The sequence below is a fragment of the Crocuta crocuta genome, unplaced genomic scaffold (assembly GCF_008692635.1).
Source record: "Crocuta crocuta isolate KB4526 unplaced genomic scaffold, BGI_CrCroc_1.0 scaffold348, whole genome shotgun sequence".
Lineage (NCBI taxonomy): Eukaryota > Metazoa > Chordata > Mammalia > Carnivora > Hyaenidae > Crocuta > Crocuta crocuta.
This window is the reverse complement of record NW_027529573.1, coordinates 3,294,232-3,315,068: the sequence shown is the minus strand read 5'-3', so window position 1 is coordinate 3,315,068 and position 20,837 is coordinate 3,294,232. Positions and strand designations below refer to the sequence as shown.

Here is a 20,837-nt window from a genome sequence, read left to right as displayed (position 1 = left end):
AGAGCCTGTCTCTCCCTCTCTCTACCCTTCCCCTGCTCATGTGCACGTGCTCGCTCGCTCTCCCTCTCTCCCAAAATAAATAAATAAACTTTTAAAAAACGGTTTGCTCTTAGGCATCTGACATTTAGTCTGAGCGGTGAAGAGACCTGCATTTGAGTGGCCACCCTCATTACACCCTGTATTGGAAGTTTATGAGTTGGGGTGTTTCTTCCTGTGTTTTATAGAAGAGCCTTGAGGGACTAAGTAACATGCTCAAGGCCACAGCTGTAGAGACCGAGTTCAGGTTGTGACCCAAAGCCTGCTCTGCCCACCTCTCCTCAGGTTGCTAAGTTGGCTAAGCAGATGTCCGCGGGATCTAGAGCTAGCTCTCTAAGCTAAGGGCTAAGTTAAGGATCTCTTGCTGGGGCTCCTGTCATGGCAGATGATCCTTTTTGACAGGGTGGTGAGTGGTTCCCTAGCTTCTGGCTGTGGGTCAGCTGCATCCTGATGAAGGAGATGGAAAGATTGTATGGTTCTCCTATGCTGACAAACAGACTAAATACCTAGTATATTCACTATGTCTTTGGCCACCTTCTAGGGTTTTTTTTTTTGTTTTTAAGTGACCTATTTCCTTGCTGTTGACATGATAGTGCACGTAGAAGTTGCTATTATGTATTACTTGTTTCTTTGGGTTAGGAAAATCGGTATAGATTGATAGTTTTCTTCCAGGATACTATCCTTTTGGAACCTAATTGAATTTCAAACATTTAATTTTTAATATCTTTTCCCTTCAGTTAGACAAGGACCTGGGTGCTCTGCAGAGGCAGGGGCCATGCTTCTGCTAATCAGGACTTTAGGGGAAATATCTGAAAATAGAACTATTAGAAAGATCACAGGTTTATGGGGCAAGTGGACTGTGCTTGTGATGAGGGTGCCATGTGTGGATTTATTATGTAATAAAGCCATCAAGTTTTCTCAAGAAATCAAGGGATTGGGATATAAAACAATAATATATCTGATATGTGGGCATTTGCAAACTAGCCTAACAAGTAGCTGTTTTCCTTTTCTTCCTTGTGATATGTGACCATCCCCCCGAATTTGGCATTTTCGTTTCATTTCCATGGCACATCTGTCTCAACTGGTTTAGCTTTGGGCTGAAGGGATTACTGATGCTTGAATATTCCTAAATTGGGGCTTTTGCCCTGTGGAGGCGTGGTGTCATGAAGCTCAGTTTGCCATCCTTACCTGTGAACCTGGTGGTGTGTCGTACTCCGAAGGCTAGTTCCCCCATGACTTCTGCAGTCCCTTGTTCCCTAGATATCTGCCAGCCCTTCTCTTTGTCTCAGTTTTATTTTTGTTTTTGTTTTGTGCAAGCTCAGCCAAATAGCTAAGAAGCCCACAGGATGGAAATGGTTCTTAGCATTTGGATTAGATAAAACGTGTTCCTTTCTTCTCAGCAGCAAGAGTGATGGGGATATATTTGCTGCCACCATGGCAGGATGGTGGAGCGCCCAGGCTTGTAGGCTCCCTGGTTTCAGTCCCAGCGCTACCGCTTACGTGTGTGTGTGACTTCGTGCAGATCACTGAATCTGATTTGGGGTCCTCGTCTGTGAAACGAGCATACTAGGAATACCTGCCTCGAGGGTTGTTGGGTTCAAATGAGTTCACATCTATGCACCTGGTACAATCGTGCCTAACCTGAAACACGGCAAGCACGCAGCAGGTGTTAGTGGCCATTGTTGTTATCACTGATGCTTTGGTGCTAGGCACTGCTCTGGAAGTTGAATATATGTAATCTCTAATCTTCACAACAACTCTGTAGTGTCAGTATTGGCATCCTTAATGTGTGGATGACAAATGGACGTGGAAAGAATTTCATCTGTGCTAGGAAGCTCACTCAGGAGGCCCTGGTCTGCGTGGGGCCTAAGCCTTTGCTTTATTGGCCCGGATCCTGTTGCCTTCTCTTTTGACAGGCCCTGGGAAACAGCCCTGTCCTCTTGACCTAAAGCTTTGGTGCAGTCAGTTTGAGAGTCAGGTGCACCCTCTTGTCAAGCGCACAAGACGAGACAAGGCCAAGGCCTGACTGATTCATCAGGTAAAGGCACAATGAGCCACTTTTGGATTCAAACAAGTTATTACTTAACATAGACGGTGAAAGGGGAGTAGCCAAAGGTGCCAGTTCCCTGTAGCCTTTGTCCCACACCAAAAAAGTGCTGCCCTGAAACAGAAGGGGCTGACGACCTCTCCTCTGAGTGGTGGTGAGGCAAGAGTCTCATCCTCATCAGAACCCAGGACGTGATGAGAAACTGTCTCATGACCACCTCCCAGGGGGAGACAGGAGGGTGGCCTTGAGGTGCACTTCACATCCCCCCCACCCCCTACGCCCTCTCTTGTTCATCAGGAATAACTTGTTCAGGCCTTGACTCTGTGGCCCGCGTGGCCGCCTGCAGGGAGACGTGGAGAGCTCTTCCCCTCTCCCGTCTGGCCCGGAGGCCCACGGCCTCTCCTCCTTTCACCTGAAGTGCCTGGGTCCCCTTTCCTGACTTCTCTCCTGGCACATACCAAGGCTAGTGAGCTTTCTAGGAATAAAGGTCAAGTTTACCTTACTGGATGAAGACCCTTGAATATGGAGACTCACATCAAGTATAGTTTTTTTGGTAACTATTACATGCACGCATGCAACATGGCCTTGCCCTCACTTAGAAGTGCTGTAAATGTATTTTTTGGTTTTTGTTTTTTATTGTGAATGAGGAGTCACTTGGTTTCTTTACTTGGTAGCCTTGAAATTAGACACTGCGAAAACCTGTCCGTAAGTCTGACACCTAAGAACTGTGTCGTGGAAGACTCCTGGAACCTGTCTGCGTTGCTCCCTCTAACCTGGCAGTCACTCCCCTAGTGCCCTAGCATGTCGGGGGTTGGGAGGTAATAACACACAGCAAAAGATCTCAATTAAAAACAAAAAGTCCAGGAGCCCTTTTAATCATCCATCTCTGGTATCAAATGCTGGGCACTGTGCTAAACTTTCAAGATGCCCTGAGTGTGGGTTTAGGGAGTGGCTTTAACCAGATCAGCAAAGGGCAGACCCAACCTGGGTTATGACCTCCCTGGCCCACTCTTCCTTGAGCAAGAACTTTTATAGCAGACGTAATAAAGTATAGGTAGCTTAATGAGGTGAGGAATGGGCCAGAAACTGTCCTAGCTTGCGCTAATAATTCCTGATCTATAGCGGCTGTCTCCAAGGAGCCTGGAGCACCGCTCAGATATTATCTCATTAATCCTCCTCAAACCCCCATGGGGTAGGCAAGTGGCAGGCATTCCTCTTGCTCTCAGGATCAGAGAGAATGGGGCCCTTATGCGACTTGCCCAAGGTCATACAGGGTGGCAAAGCCCAGCATATAATTTATTGCTTTTAACTCTTGAGCCTGTGGTTTCCTCTGCTCGCTATCCCCACTTCCCCTGCTATTAACAGACTACACAGGAATATTTTAATCAGGCGATTTTCATCAAGTGGCCCTTCCTGGGTTGGAAACTCACCAGGACAATTACCGAGCAGCCGGGATGGAGTGGAGTGAATCTGTAGCTGATGGGTGTTTGCTAGTGAGTCCTCGGGGAACCCAAGGCACCCTTCCCTCCCTGGGGGCTCTTGCCCACTCAGGATTTGTCACTGGTGTCCTGCCTTCATGCATTCCTGTGACGGGTTTCTTGCTTGGTTACATGGCCCTGGAGATGTTGAATGGAGGAAGCCCCAGTTCCACCCATCCCCCTTAGATGGATCCTCCTGTTTTCACTCTGTTCAGGGTGGCATTGGGTTCCTGGCCAGGGCCCTTTCCCTCTTGGCCAGTATGCCTTAATTTACCCATCAACCTTGGAATCCTAATTCATTAAATGCATTGGCTTGTGCCATCTCGCTCAGGTGATGCAGACACAACCCCAGATTTATGGATGAGGAAACTGGACCTCGGGGCTGTGTTCTCATTACACCGTGCCACCAGTGATAATGAGAGTGTTGCCATACTATTTTTGTCTTTTGTAACTTGTCCTTTATTTGCATAGCTCTTTAATAAGAGCTTTACTGAAATATAATTCCTGTACCATACAATTCACCTATGGGAAGTGTACATTTCATTGGGTTTCAGTGTGTGCGCACAACAGTTCACCATCACCACCATCTCGGAAGGAAACCATGTACTTCCCTGTCCTATTCCTTTACCCTCAAGCCTTAAGCAGCTGCTGAGATATCTGTTTTCTGTCTCTATAGATTTCCCTCTTCTGGACTTCTGCATGAATAAGATGTGGACTTTTGTGACTGATTTCTTTCACTCAGCATAGTGTGTTCAGTGTTCCTCTGTGTTGTAGCACACATCAGTACTCTGTTCCTTTTTATGGCCAAATAATATTCCACTGTATGGGGAGACCTCATTTTGTTTACCCCTTCATCTGCTGATGGACATTTGGGTTACTTATACCTTTAGGCTATTATAATAATGTTACTGTAAACATTCACGTGCAAGTTTTTGGGTGGACTTATGTTTTTATTTCTCTTGGGTGTACCACCAGGAGGGGAATTATGAGGTCAGGTGGTACCTCTATGTTTAGTTGTCTGAGGAACTGCCAGACTGTTTGAAAAGCAGCTTTACCATTTTACATTCTCACCAGCAGTGTATGAAAGTTCTGATTTGTCCACGTTCCAGACAGCACTTGTTTTCTCTGTCTCTAGTCACAGCCATCCTAGTGGATATGAAGTAGTATCTCACTGTGGTCTTGATTTGCATTTCCTTGATGGCTAATGTTGTTGGGCAGCTTTTCATGTGCTTATTGGCATTTGCATCTTTTTTTTTTTTTGAGAAATATCTATTTAGATCCTTTGCCCATTTTTAAAAAGTTTATTTGAGAGAGAGAGTATGTGCACGCAAGTAGGAAGAGAGTCAGAGAGAGAGAGAGAGAGAGAGAGAGAGAATCCCAAGCAGGCCCGCACTGTCATCACAGATCCCTCTGTAAGGTTTGAACTCACGAACCATGAGATCATGACCTGAGCTGAAGTTGGACACTTAATGGACTGAGCCACCCAGGTGCCCCACTTTGTCCATTTTTTAATTGGATAATTTGCCTTTTTATTATTGAGTTGAAAGAGTTCTTTCTGTATTCGAGTCCCTTATCAGATACGTGATTTGCACATATTTTCTTCCATTCTATGAGCTGTCTCCTCACATTCTTGATGGTGTCTTTTGGCATGTGGTTTTAATTCTGTTGGAAGTCCAGTTGATCTATTTCTTTGGTTTCTTGTGCTTTTGGTGTCATGACTTTTGGCCCACTTCCCACTTGATGGGCACATAGGCCCACCTGCTGTCTAATCCTAAGGAGTACATCCATGGTGGGCATGATCAGCACTGCCCTTTGGATGGGGGAACAAGCCTCAGAGGTGCTGTGATTATTCCAAGGCCACACAGAGGTTAAGTGGCAGCGCCGGAATCCACCCTGGTTGGTGACTTATAGACCGTGTCTGATACAGAGTTCCATGGTGGCATCAGCAAAGATGGCAGGTTCTGTTCTGGGCCAGACACCAAAGCACTTGCTCTTAAAACTGGGTGAAGGGGCTCCTGGGCAGCTCAGTCGGCTCAGGTCATGATCTCACAGCTGGTGAGTTCGAGTCCCGTGTCCGGCTCTGTACAGACAGCTCAGAGCCTGGAGCCTGCTTCAGATCCTTTGTCTCCCTCTCTCTCTCTGTCTCTCCACTTGTGCTCTCACTCTCTCTCTCTCTCAAAGATAAATTAAAAAAAAAAAAAACTAGGTTAAGAATTTCCTCAAAACAGTTGCTTGGCAAGTGTTGAATTATTCTTCCCATTTTACTTACTATGTTTTTACAATCAAAGAGAACTTCTAAATAAAAGCGACCTTCAAATCTTGATTGGGAAGTAATGAACCCGCCCCTCAAAGGCCTGCCTTTCTTTGCGTTCAGAAAACCCAAGAGTACAGCAAGCTGGGCTTATTCCGTCCATTGCTTCCAAATCTCAAGAGTTTTGGTCTTTATTTTATAAAGATCCCGTGAGTTGTACTTACTTTATTGTAATTTTGGGGGATGTGTTTTTGTCTCCCTGTTCTGTGTGTGTCGAAGAAAGGAAAGGGATTATTATGGTATAACCTTGTAAAGTTTTTCTAGGATCAGGTGTTCCTCTTAGGTAAGCTCGACCCATTAGGAGAACCAGAGCGATGTTCGCATTGATCAGAGCAGTGTTTTTTTTTTGGTTCTTCCCTGCGAGCCGGTTAGTAGTACCTTCCTCTTGTGTTTCCTTGCCGAGCACTTGGAGGCAGCCTGTGCAGAGAGCGCTCGGTCCTGCTGACAGCCCATTGGAGGCGTGTTGCGGTGGGAAGGCACACTTCTGATGTGACTGTACTGGGTACATTTGTTACTTTGAAACTGTGTTACCCATAGAGCTGATACAAAGGAAAAAGCCCTCACGAGCTTCAAATTTCAGTCACCTGTTATGCCAGTGTATGCATGTACATTTTGAAATTTTTTTCTAACTGCCGATCAAACAGCAATACGGCAAGGGAGGGCCCAGATCTTATTAACTGCCTTTTCCAGCCTGTTGTCCAATACAGGGTCGGTGCTCAGCAAATGTTGGTTTAAATAAACACTGTACTGGAACAAGGGAAGTTTCCCACTGTCCTTCCTTTCTAATGACAATGACCCTCCAATTTTTTTTTAATGTCTATTAATTCATTTTGCGAGAGAGTATGTGCATGTGTGGATGGGCACGAGTGGGGAAAGAAAAAGAGGTGGGGGGAATCCCAAGCAGGCTCCATGCTGTCAGCATAGAGCCAGATGCGGAGTTTGGTATCAGACCATGAGGTCATGCATGACCGGAGCTGAAATCTGGAGTTGGTTGCTTAATGGACTGAGCCACCCATATGCCCCTGCCCCAGGAACTTTTTTTTAGGGGAGGGGGCACAAGTGAGCAAGAGGCAAAGAGAGAGAGGGGGAGATAGGGAGACAAAGAGAGAAGCAGGGCTCACCTGGAGCAGAGCTTGTGTTCATCAGAAATGGGGCTCGAGCTCACTAATCGTGAGATCACGACCTGAGCCGAAATCAGAAGCTTAACCGACTAAGCCACCCAGGCTCCCCCAACAACTTTTTAAAAAAATATTCATTTATTTATTCATTCTTGAAAGAGAGCGCGCATGCAGGAGAAGGACAGAGTAAGGGAGACAGAGGATCCCGAAGCAGGCTCTGTGCTGGTAGCAGAGAGCCTGAATCGGGGCTCGAACTCACAAACTGTGGGATCATGACCTGAGCTGAAGTCGGATACTTTAACTGACTGAGCCACCCAGGTGCCCCTGCCTACCAACTTTTTAAACTCTTTGTTTGCTGTCAGTTTTTGCCCATCAGCAGGTGGTATTTTCCAATCGGCATCATTTTGCACATAAACTTTTCTCAAAGTTCACACATGGTACTTTTTATACTGTGCTCTCTTCATCCTTATCTTCTTGTGATGACATAATAGTCCATAAATTATGCATGTTATTTTGCTTGATTATATAGTATGGTCAGTAACGGCACATTTTTTTCCCTAAGTTTTCACAGTTTGGAGGAAGACTGTAAGAGTTTATTATATGAAATTTCTTCTTTGCTTTAGATTATGTCCTCAGGATCTATTCTAAACAAGGAATTGTGCGGGAAGGAAGGACCTAAGCAGCTTGAGCTTTGTTGCATTTGCTAGGCTAGTGCCCACAAATTGAGTGGAGGAACCGTGTGTCCACATGTGTTCACAATCATCTTTACCTACAGCCCTCCCTCAGTCGGGTTTAGCATTGATTTACTTTGATTCTGCTGTGCATTAATCAGCTATGAGATTGATGGTTTTTCTGTTCTTTACTGTAGACTGTATTTATCCCTTATTTCCACTTGTTTTATTCTTCTAGTTTCAGAATGGCATCATGTTGTCTTAATGATTTGTTTTATAGTATTTTATTCTATTTGTTTATTTTTATTTTTTAAGTAGGCGTCATGCCCAATGTGAGTCTTGAACTCATAATTGAGTCACATGCTTTAGTAACTGACTCAGCCAGGTGCCCCTATAGTTTTCTTTTTCAATCTGAAGAATGAGAATTCCACCTTTACCCTTTCCTTTCCAACATCTTTCCTCTTGATTTGGTAACTCTGGTGTCTGTAAGCACCTAATCCTTACCTTTTTATAGTAAAAGCAATCAAGGGGTGACTGGTTGGCTCAGTCGGTAGATCAAGTGACATGATCTTGGGGTTGTGAGTTTGAGCCCCACGTTGGGTGTAGAGATTACATAAAAATAAAATCTTTACCGGGCACCTGGGTGGCTCAGTAAGTTAAGCCTCTGACTACGGCACAGGTCATGATCTTGGAGTTTGGGAGTTCGAACCCCGCATAGGGCTGTCTGCTATCAGCTGTCAGCACAGAGCCTAGCCTCCTCCAGGTCCTCTGTCTTCCTTGCACTCTGCCCCCCCACCCCCAAAATGAATAAACATTAAAAAATAAAACCTTAAAAAATAAAATATTGAAAAAAATCAAGTGTCCTTTATTACATTGCCTTACAATTTGAAGTAAAACTATGTCAGTGAATTTCTGTGTAGAGATTAATACTTGTCATCTGATGGCCATATGAGTCACCTCGTGTCACGTTAATAGATGTAGAGGGGCGCCTGACTGGCTCAGTTGGTAGAATATGTGACTCTTGATCTTGGGGCTCATGAGTTCAAGCCCCACAGTGGGTGTAGAGATTACTTTTAAAAAATGAAAAAACATCAAAAGAAAACAAAATGAATGATTGTAGAATTATTTTTTGCTTAACATTTTCAGATGCTTTTCTATGGTCTGTTGGATACTTTTTAAAAAAATGTAACTAATGAAACATCTCCTTATTAGCTGAAATTGGAAATGGAAGTTCTGAGTTTGTAAAATAAGACATGAGTTACGTACACAGGGCCATACCTAAGTTTCAACGTAATTATCTGGCAGAGTGAAATTCCAGGGTATGTGGAGTATTTAAGTGAGAAAGTGGACTTGAAATACATGACCTTGAGATACGTTGCTTTATCCGGGCTCTTACAAGCAGCTTCTCAGTTATTCTTTGGGTGTAGCGGAGCGTGATAGGGTAGAGGCTGTTACTGGTTTTTCTCTACAAAATGACACCCACTGCAAGAGACTCCAGCTTAGTGTTCTGACAGCCAGAGGCCTCAGCAAAGAAGTGCTGGTTAAAAAAATCTTTTTATATGTTTTTTAAATTTATTTTGAGAGAGAGAGAGACAGAGTGTGAGCAGGGGAGGGGCAGAGAGAGAGGGAGTCACAGAATCTAAAGCAGGCTCCAGTCTCTGAGCTGTCAGCGCAGAGCCCAACACGGGGTTTGAACCCGTGAACTGTGAGATCATGACCTGAGCCAAAGTCCAACACTTAACCAACTGAGCCACCCAGGCGCCGCGAGAAGTGCTGGTTTAATCCCCGGGCAGCTCTTCGTTTGGAAGTTCCAGCAAACAGCAGAAATAGCCTTCTGTGTCTGCAGAGGTTTCTGTCCTCATTGCCATGACCACATGGCGGTGTGGGGGCGGGGGGCGGTGGTGGTGGTGGTGGATTGGGGTTCAGAGGGAGCTGTATTCACGTACTTCTTGATTCTAGATGCAGACAAAGGTTTAAACTGGGTTTGTTCAAAAAGCAAAGAGTTGTCTCTTTCTTTGTACGTAGAAGAGAAAAAAAAATCCCTGTGATTCAAGAGGAAAACGTGTGGGGCTATCCTTTTTCCATTTCTTCACATACCTTATACGTCTTGATTCTGGCCACCACACCTTTCAAGAAAAGGTCCAGAGGCCATTGTTTCAGGTGGCCCTCTGTAGCACAGTGACACCCTACCCTGGCCGGCAGTGGCAAAAGGGACAAAAGGAAGGAAGTTTCCCTTTTAAATCCCCAGGAATTTTTTTTGATGAGATAATATTACAGAGTGAAATGTCTCTCTTGCTATTAGTTCAGTGCTTGGCTTCTGTGTAACAGTAACCCACTTAGAAGCAGGCGGCACTTTTGAAGTTATTTTAAACTTTGAGCGGAGTATAGAGATATTGTAACCCAGGATAAGAGCACCACCAGCCACGGTTTCAGTTTTGTCCTTTCAGACGTGTGGAAAGTGCACCAGTATATCTCAAGGATTTTGTACTGAAAGCTTCTTAAAGAGCTGGTCTTGGTTTCAAAGCTTGGCTTGATGTCCTGTACTCAAGGGAACACAGTTCTGTTCCTCCAGATATTTAACCTTACCTGGCACAGTCCTTTGGCTTTGAAGTTCCCATAGATTCTTTGTCCGTTAACGAAACAGGGACACCGTGATAGTCAACCTCGTCGGGCTCGGAGAAATTTGAAGAAGGCCCATCTTCATATTTCAGCATAAAACCCAATGTTTGATACACGGCACCGATGATGGTCAGGTATACGCACTGCTCGTCGATGGTCATTTTACTTCAGCAGCTCCGTATTTGGGAATGCAAGTAGGATATTCATGGTCTCTTCCAGAGATCATTGGAAGGTCTTTGTGTGTCTGGGAGAAGATTGGGGCTTCTCAGAACAATCACCCTGGTGATTGTGTCTGCCATCTCTGTAACACCCGAACCCGCGTCACATCTGGTGCCACCTGGGAGTTATTTTTGGTTGTGGGGGTGGTGAAGGCCGCTGGTTCTCCGTCTCCCTGAGTCCGCCCTGTGCCGTGTTCCCAGCCATCCCCAGCCCAGGCCCTGGATGGCTCCCAGAGCAGACCCTCTAGACAGTCTCCCTCCAAGTGCCCACATTCTCTGTAGGAGAGATGCCTACGGGGTCTTTCTTTGGCGGAACATAATGCTTCCCTGCAGGACCCACAGAATCTGCTGGAACACATGGAGGAAGGGACTCCTGTCCAGCAGTGCATAAGGTTTTTAATCAAAATAAAACATGTATAATGTTTATTAAAAAGGCAATGATTTAATTCATGGCTTATAATAAAAAAAAAGAGCATTCAGGGGCGTCTGAGTGGCCCAGTGGATTAAGCATCCGACTCCTGATTTTAGCTCAGGTCATGATCTCACGGTTCATGAGATTGAGCCCTAAGTCAGGCTCTGCACTGCTGGTATGGAGCCTGCTTGGGATTCTGTCTCTTCTGTCTTTGCCCTCCCCCGCCACCACTCACACTCACGTTCTTTCTCTCTCAAATAAATGGATAAACATTTAAAAAAAAAAAAGCATTCTTCTGGTTTACCCTTTGCTATCCCCGATTGCTGTTCCCAGGGGCAACTATTTAAAATTATTTAGTGTTTTCTTCTGTTATTCATCTCTGTGAATATGTCTAAATTTCTGTGAATAACATGCTTATAACTTCTATTTCATACTTTTAGTCCATTGAACTTTTTTTTTTTACTTCCTGCTATGGAAAGTGAAGATTTTGTTCTCTTTTCCCCCCGCCTCCCTTCTCTCCCTCTGCCCCCTTCCCCTCATCACATGTCTACAGTTTTCCAGGGTAGCTGTATCAGAGTTATTGTTTAGATCAGGGTTTATACTATTATGGCTATCACTCTTTTCAGCCAGGCCATGTAGGCCATACCCTGCTTATGGTTTACATGCTTTTGGTTTACAATTCTGATATAACTTTTAAATATTTTTTCTGGAGTTAACAATTGTCCCATGCTGCCCCATTACTTGAATTTGCTATAAGATTATCACTTCTCTCTCTCTTTTTAATGTTTATTTTTGAGAGAGAGAGAGAGAGAGACAAAGAGTGAGAGCTGGGAGGGGCACAGAGAGAGGGAGACACAGAATCTGAAGCAGGCTCCATGCTCTGAGCTCTTTGCACAGAGCCCGACATGGGGCTCAAACTCACAAACCGTGAGATCATGACCTGACCCCAAGTCAGATGCTCAACCGACTGAGCCACCCAGACGCCCCTGATTATCATTTTTTATTTTCTTATTCAGAACTGAATAACTCTTATTGGTACTGTCAAGGCCATTGGGTAATGATTCAGGTTGTTGTTTTCTTTGGATCGGGGAAGGAGGCTCTTCTGCAACTGGTCCCATCTTGCCTGGTCACCCAGCCGACTGGTTATGGCCATGATCGTGGGGACGCCATTCTCTGTTTCTCCTCTTTGTTGGGTCCCCTGTGTCCGGGACCCCATGCCTGGCTGGTCCTTGGTGTATTCTCTTGTTTTGTTGGAGCTGACGGCAGCTTCTGAAATCAGATGCAGTTGGGAAAATATAAAGTTTTGCTTTTTAGGGGGGCACATCCTCCCCCCACAACTGCCTTTCTAAAGTGCTGTCGTGCTCCTTCCTGAGTGAAGGGCAGCAGTGTTGTGTTCTCTGTGTACAGAAAGCAGTGGCCTCCTCTGCATGCTTGGGTGCTGTGGTCCCATGGCAGAACCGAGAAGGAACAGCCTTTGCTCCTGTGCCGTTGCCCATAAATCTTTTTTGTCCCGAGGATGTCTTTGGTGACTTAGTAATTAGTGACTGTAAGAGCCAGGTTGTTTGAAGTCCATGCAGCTTTTGATTAAACTCTGACCTGCCTGCCTGCCCTGGTCCCTCACTTAGCTGACCAGAGACCCAAGTGGCTTATCAGAAACAAAGCATGAGGCATGGTGTCAGGCCTACCTCCAGCCAAACGCTGTTCTGGCAGTAGTCATTTATTGAGCACCTATTGAGTGCAATGCTCTGGGTGGGATGAAAGGGGATGACCCCTGTAAGGTGCTCCTTCTAGAAGGAGATGCCTGTCTTAGAGAGAAGGCTGAAAGAACTGTGGTAAGCACCAAACAAAGCATTTGGCAACGTGGAGGGTGGAAGCAATTATCTGTATTGGCGCATTCAAGAAAGCTCCATAGAAGGGGTGGCATTGAAGCTCCTCTCGAAGGACAGAGTATTCTAGGCAAAGGCATAAAGTGCAAGCAAACAAGACCAGTCTAGAGGAAGTGAAGACAGAGAAGGCTTTTCCACTGAGAGAGCATCTACTGTGTTACAAAAGTTATATGTTTTATCTCCTTTAATCCTTATAGCACCCTGTTAGGGCAGACAAAACTGTCCCTGTTTTACAGATGCGAAAATCGAGGTTTATAGAAATGGAGTCATCTGTCCAAGTTGATGTGCCTCTTAAGAGGCAGGAGTGAGGTTTAAACATAAGCTTCCCTGATTCCAAAGCTCTCATTCTTTCCATCCCAAACACCGCTTGAAACAAAATCAGGAGTAAGAAGAGCAAGAGCCGTAATGATGGCACGTTCATAATAATGTCCCACCTCACGTAAAGGATTAACTGGGCATTTTCTTTCCACTGAGCTAAGCAAGGACATTGAGCATCCCCAAATTATGTTCTGATAGCACGAGGCCAAAATTACACCACAGGACATGTTTTCTTTTAGATTCTTATACTTTAATTGTAGCTGGTTGGTTATTTGCACTGCTCTTCTGTGAATCCATCCCAGGAACTTTGCCGGTCTCCTGTCTAGTTCCAGGCCGGCTTCCCCTTTCTGCGGTGTTCTTTGCCCAGTGGGGTGTCGGTACAGTTCCGCTCTGGGTTTCCCCCAGTCCATTTGATTTTCTTCTTTATGTTTTTATTAGCAAGTGTTTCTTTCTGATGTCCCTGAGTTCTTACACACAAATCAGCCATTCTTAACCTTCTTAAAAATATTAAGGCAGAAAATGTCAAGCACCCGTTCAGGTAAACCCCACACACTCAGACATTTTCAGAAAAGAAACTCAGAAATGCCTGTAATTTTTAAATGCTCACATGTCACATTAGGTTCAAAGTTGACATGCTCAAGCATCATTCACTGAAGTATCCTAAGATTAATTCTGAATGATTAGCGGTCAGAAGGGCACACAGGCTTTATGTGTAGTCACTGCCTGTATGCCACTGGCTGGCGTCAACAAGTATGAATTAACACGCCTGGTTTTTATGTGGCGGCTGTCTGGAGCGACAGTGTGGAGGCAGCGTCTGTCTGAGTCTTCAGGAGAATATGTGTATTTCATACATAGGAGGCCCTCATTCTCTGTAGATGATTGGACTCTAATATAGGACTTAGAGGAATCTTTTTAGATTATGGTCTAATATTTCTTAGTAAATAGTGGAAAGAAAATGTTTGGGGCTTTATCTTGAAAAATGAAATGGAAAATAATGTTTTTTTTTAACGTAACAAGTTAAATTATAATTGTTGCTATGTATTGATTTCTGGGCATAAACAGGGAAATCCCATATGGGCCGTGTTGGGATATTTTCAGCAAAATTGTATGAATGTATGAATGTGGCATCTTTCTCCTATGTTTGACTTCAGCAACAGGATTATCAAAAGTAATTCCAAAAATATTAGAGAACTCCCTTACTTTTTTACAAAGTTCTGTCATAATTCTTTGATCATTCTCTGCGGAAGCTCTCTTGTATGTTTCTTCTTTAATCTTTCACTAGATTGTTTGCCATTGGCTTTGAGTGGAATCCTGTTATTGACCAATATGGCTTTTATGGGCTCCATTATATTCTGCATCAGCTGCTGAAATGCATTTTAGCTTGCAGCTTACTTACCATGTCTGGTCAGTGTATCATCTGATATTCTAACAATTAGCAAGCGGTTGTCGTAAGGATTAAATAAGATAAAATGCATTAACATAGCAGCATAGTAAATGTAAATACTTATGAGAAAACCCTCTCCTTTGCTTTCGCCAGACTTGGCATACTTGTTTGCATTTTATGCCTTTGCCTAGAATATTCCACCCTTTGAGATAGGTCAATTCACAGATGAATGTTTTCATGTTACGGCTACTTGTGCTTCTCTCTGAAACATTCTGCTGAGCTTATAACTTGGAGCCCTTGGGAACAGAGAGCCCTAGGATGTAAGTGGTTGGAGGCCTGGGGTGGCAGGCATTTCGAGAAGCTGATATTGTCATCAGGGATGATCTGACAGAGACCTGAATCATACAATATTTAGCAGATGGGGCAGAGAGGCCAGTTACACAGGAGACACAGCTCAGGTTGAATTCAGAGGCCCAGTGCTTGGGCACCTGGAAGTGTAAACTCGAATAAGGAACTCAGGAGAGAAGACACAGAAGGTGGAGCTGGGAAGGTGGCAGAATCAATGAAGTAGGTTTTCAATCTTCTGAGATGGGATTTTGGTGGCCTCTTTACTTCCATGGGGAAATAAACAACCCACGCCAACGGATTGTGCCCACTGGCGCTTTAGAAAAATTCCTTTTGGTTTTTGAGCCTTTGATCCATGTTCAGAAGTCAACACCCTTGACAGGGCTGCCATTTGGAGCTAACAGTTCCCCGCAGTGTCATTGGAAGATTCGATTGGGGCATCTTAGAGGAAGATGGGAGGGTGTGACTGCAGAGGAGGGAGAGAGTGCCTGGCATGACGTGCGGCCCAGAGCGCAGGGCTTGACAGCCTCCAGGGGACCCAGACCAGCGGGTGTGTTTGAGGCTTACATAGTTCAGATTTCTGCATGCCTGCGGACGCACTCTTGACATGCCTCTCCTGTGTCCATGTGTTCTTCTCCACAGCACAGCCGTCTGGTCATGGCTGCTCCAGCCTCACCATGGCTGCAGAGGACCAGGCTTGGCCGTCCCCTACTTCTGCTGTTCCCGTTCCTGGTCTTCCTCCTCTTCCTCTTCTCCCTAGGTGCCCCTGACCGTCCCTCCGCTCTTTCCACCATACCCCCTACTCTGTATTGTGGGTGAGGACATTTAGTTAGATTTGCCTTGACTCACGTTGACTTTACGTTTCTTCTCTGATGCGTGTATGTGTTCTTCCTAACTTAGCATTTCTCAAAATGTGCCCTGTGAAACAGTGTGATAGGAGTATACACACAAAATTGGCTTATAATCAAAGGGTGGGAAGTGCTGGGTTTTGCAGAGGTTAAAAACCTTTTATTTTTCAAGGGCTCCTGGGTACCTCAGTGAGTTAAGGGTCCAACTCTTGATTTCAGCTCAGGTCATGATCTCACAGTTTGTGAGTTCGAGCCCCACATCGGGCTCTGTGCCAGTCGTGTGGAGTCTGCTTGGGATTCTCCCTCTCTTCCTCTCTCTCTGCTCTCTTTCTCTCAAAATAAAAAATAAACTTGAAAAAAAAAAACCCACACCTTTTGTTTTTCAAACCTTAGACCTCTGCAGAGCTTTAATTTCCAAAAGTAAATCCTGACTCCCCATGGAGTGTTTCTCAGTGTTAGTTACTTGCACAAGAACCTGTTTTTGTTTTTTTTTTTTTAATGTTTTATTTATTTCTAGGAGAGAGAGAGAGAGAGACAGCGTGAGCAGGGGAGGGTCAGAGAGAGAGGGAGTCACAGACTGAAACAGGCTCCAGGCTCTGAGCTGGCAGTCAGCACAGAGCCCGACGCGGGGCTCGAACCCACGAACCGCAAGATCATGACCCAAGCGAAAGTCGGACGCCTAACCGACTAAGCCACCCAGGCGCCCCAACACAAGAACCTGTTTTTAATCTCTTGGGGCTAGTGTTCTGCAGGACGTGGTTTCCAGAAGGGCTTCGGCTCTGTAAGGGTGGAAACCACATTGTCCTCCACTGTGGATCCCATGTTAGCTGAGGGCAGTCATTGCTGAGTAAACTCTTGAGACTTCTTTTTGAAACTTTTTTATCGTTGGGGCGCCTGGGTGGCTCAGTCAGTTAAGTGTCCAACTTCCGCTCCAGTCATGATCTCCCAGTTCCTGGGTTCGAGCCCCACCTTGGGTTCTGTGCTGACAGCTCAGAGCCTGGAGCCTGCTTTGGATTCTGTGTCTTCCTCTCTCTCTACCCCTCCCTCACTAACACTCTGTCTCTCTCTGTGTCTCAAAAATAAACATTAAAAAATTTTTTTTAACCATTTTATTGTTGGAAAAAATTATATAAAATTCACCATTTAAACCATTTTAAAGTGTACAGTTGAGAGGCACTTAGTACATTCACAGTGTGGTGCATCCATCACCATCTTCTGATTCTAGAACATTTTCATGACCCCAAAAGGAAACCCTGGACCCATTAAGCAGTCACTCCCCACTTCTCCCTCCGTCAGCCCCAGCAACCACAAACTTGCTTTCCATTTCTATGGATGTGCCTATTCTGGACATTTCCTAGCAGTGGAATCGTAGATACAAGGTCTTAGATGTGCATGATACCTCTGCCCCCGCGGTGTAGCTCTTCATCATTGGCCAAACCCCATTCATGTGTAAGTAACAGAGAGCACCTCTCCATCTGGAAACCTCCAAGTCGTGTGGCCAGGTTAAAAATACCCTGGAATACTGTGGAAAAGGGTCAGTGGTGCTGTTGCCTTTGCCAGGTTTTGGCCTGGGATTTCAGGAAGCTGACTCGAGCCGGGCTGGGAGCCCTTTCATGGTGGCGGAAGTGACAGGCTGTTGGCCCGGTTGGCTTTAGCACCCTCACCCGTCCTCTCTCTCCCATCAGAGGTCTTCACTTCAGGCCGTTCATCCTTTAATAACTAGCAAACATGTCAGAATGGGCTGGGCTCTTCATGGAATCTTCTTACGTCCTTCGGGCGTGATCTTCCAGCCCGAGGACTCATGCAAAAATTGGCTGTCCTGAGGCTGTCTGTCTCATGTGTTGCAATTCCCAGGGGATGGGTCAGTCCTCACCCACTAGAGAGAAAGCTGCTGGCCACCCCCTTGTAGCACCCTGTGCTCACCCACCTTATGGGCTTGTGAAACCCCCATCTGTCGCTCCATTGAATTGCCAAGATTCTCTTGTCTCTGGGCTGCACCCTTCACTCCTCCACTCCTGATGCCACCTGAGGCCGGGCACACCACTTCTAGAAGAAACCATTTTCAGTGTGCCACTCTAACGTCCAAGGAACCTGGGGTATTGTCTCGGTGTCCAAACACCTTTGCAGTTTTTGAGCGTGTCTCTTTCCTCCTCAGTGTAGACCATGGCCCTTCAGACTCATCAGACCGGTCTTGTTCCTCTTCCCCCTGGAGCCTGTAGCTCCTCCTCCCAGGCTTGGAACAACTGGCTGCTCTCTCTCCGTTTTCCGATTTTCCTTGACCCATCTGACTCTCCCTTGAAGCTTAGCTATCAGCTCAGCGGCATGGTGTGCACGGGGCTTCCCCGGAGCATTCCAGCAACTCTTGCTGCCCACACTGCATTCATGTTGCAACTCTACCACCACAGAATTTAGAACTGGCAACATTTTCCCCTAAAGATTTTATCACTTCGTGTTTCTCCCCTAGTCAGATGATTAGCTCTTGGAGGAAGGGACAGTATTGCTAAGCAAGTAGATTGGGAAGTCACCAGGCTATAAATCTGAGGGCTAGGTCACCCGTGGGTACAGCCACTTGCTGGCTCTCTTGTCTTGGAAAAGCTCCTTACCTTGTACTTCTCAGCTATAAAACGAGTGGGGGTGGGGTAAAGAGAGTGTTTTAGTTTTCTATTTGCTGCTATAACAACTGACTATAAACTTAGTGGCTTAAAGCAACACAAATGTATTCCCTTTAGTTCCGAAGGTCAGAAGTCAAAAATGGATGTGTCTGTGACATTCCTCCCAAAGGCTCTTGGGAGAATCTGTTTCTTGTCTTTTCCAGCTTTTGGGGGGCAGCTTTGGAGGATATCATTCTGTCCACCACACTGGATTCTTGGGTCTCTTGTGTTTCTAATGTGCCACAAATCTGAAGACACATTTCTTTCTCTTACTTAAAGAGTTTAGCACTGTGCTGGATTCATTAATTTCTTGATAAGTTAGTTTATCCATGAGGGTTTCCTCCTCTCAGATTGTTACTGGGGATCCCAGAGCCTAATGAGACTCAGTAATATAACCATGAGCACAAACTTTAGGATCGTTCTGTGTTTAGACTCCCACTGACTGCACTTTAGCTAGCAAAAATGTGATGATGCTCCTCTTCCTACCTTTGATTTTCTGCTTTGCCTGCTTTGAAGAAATTCTCAAAGGATTTCATCTCTTTCCCGGTAGCCTTTTAAACAGCTTGTTAGGGGTGCCTGGGTGGCTCAGTCAGTTAACTGTCCGACTTCAGCTCAGGTCATGATCTCACGGTTCGTGGGTTTGAGCCCCGCGTTGGGCTCTGTGCTGACAGCTAGCTCGGAGCCTGGAGCCTGTTTCAGATTCTGTGTCTCCCTCTCTCTCTGACCCTCCTCTGCTCACGCTGTCTCTCTCTCTCAGAAATAAATAAAAACATTAAAAAATTTTTAAAAAACCCAGCTTGTTACTTATACTGGTGATTCATGTCTAGTGATCTTTCCATAAACCCCTGAATATGTTTCCAGGTCCTGCAGAACTTGAAGTAGATGTGTTGTTAAGGTCTAGAAGCCAAATAGACAAAGATATTAACTTAGCTAATCTCATCTGTAATTGCTACTTAATGTTATGATATTTCACAGGAATTTAGATTGGTATTTATAGGGGAGTTACGCTATATTCCTTTCCCTGCATTCCATCGGGTGGTGTCCACCTTGGGTAACCACCGCTTACAAAGCAGCAAGAGAGTGGGGCGCCTGGCTGGCTCAGGCCAAGGAACATGTGACTCGTGATTTCGGGGTCATGGGTTCATGCCCCAATTGGGTGTAAAGATTACTTGAATAAATACATACATTTAAAAAAAAAAAACAGCGGTGAGAAATCATCCATAAAATCAACACCCTCCCCCACCCCCTTTTAAGAGTTGAGGTTACTTTCAACTATTGAGTCTGAGACATTTACAGTGTGAGTCAAGCACGTCTGTGGCCTGTATATTGAAGCTTTCTTTCTATTTTGCTTTCTAGATGCACCCCCTGGGCCTATGTAATAACAATGATGAAGAGGACTTGTATGAATACGGCTGGGTAGGAGTAGTGAAGCTTGAACAGCCAGAATTGGACCCAAAACCATGCCTCACTGTCTTGGGCAAGGTAAGCACCAGGCCCTCTGAATCGCTTTGGTTCCTACGGTGTTCTCTGCTCTCCCATTTCATCAGTTCCTTGCCTAACTGCTTACAGAGAAGAGCCATCCCGGCACAGCCCTCTCTCCCAGCCGAACCGTGTGGGGTGAAGACTAACACAAGCCCTGTGGCAGCCCACCGTGGTGTTTCTAGGCTTGGGCTCTGACGGAGCTCGCCAGTCTCAGAGTTGGCTCCCCCTCTTGTCCACTCTGTGACTTTAAGCAAGTCTCTTCCCCTCCAGGAGCCTCAGCTTCTTATCTGTGTAATGGGTTCATATTAGAGGTTCACAGTACCTTATACCCTTGGGGACAGAGGTATCAGAAGTCTGAGATTTGGAGAATTTAGAAAGGTATGAAGGCTGTACATGTTTTATATTAAGTAACCCCCAAGAGATCTGGGGCAGTTCTTCGTAATTAAACACCTTCGTATTTGTGTGGCAAACTGTATGGATATTCACATTAAGTGACATAACTAAAATCTCCTGTTAGTTCAGGGCAGCTTTGCCTCTAAATGAGTTCGGGTCCATTAAGTTTTGCTGCCAAGTAAGTTCTGGAAAAACTCCTGGGTTTTAGAGCTTTTTTGGTTTCGGAATGGCAGACAGCAATTATGGTCCTATATTAGAACTTACCTCATAGGATGGTTAGGGGGTGAGATGAGATACAAACAGCCAGCAGAGGAAGCTTTCAAAAAATGTTTGCTGCCATTGGCTGTTACCGCCCCATTTAGAAGCACGACACAAGAGACTTGTTAGCCAAGAAGGTCAGCATTATCTCTGGCTGTAGTGTTAAGATAGAAATTTATCGTGGAAAACTGTCCATCAGCGATCTTAAAATCTGACAGATGACCATCTGTTTTAAACCGGATCACTTTGTTAAAGGGAAAGGTTTGAAGAAAGTTATTAGAAATTAGGATTTTAGCTGGAGGAAAGGCGGTATCTCCTAAGGACAGTGTTATTGCCTGGGTATGTTTTATAATTTCAGAAGC

The 20,837-nt window shown here is 45.3% G+C and overlaps 1 protein-coding gene across 1 annotated transcript in view; it reads left to right on the top strand.

Moving 5' to 3' along the window:
* The window catches only part of ZNRF3 (zinc and ring finger 3), a 142,757-nt gene that overhangs the window by 61,121 nt on the left and 60,799 nt on the right, over window positions 1-20,837 (top strand). Inside the window, exon 2 of the mRNA XM_077761655.1 lies at window positions 19,699-19,824. Within this exon, the coding sequence (XP_077617781.1) occupies window positions 19,699-19,824 (126 nt within the window). The remainder of the gene's footprint in view (window positions 1-19,698; window positions 19,825-20,837) is intronic.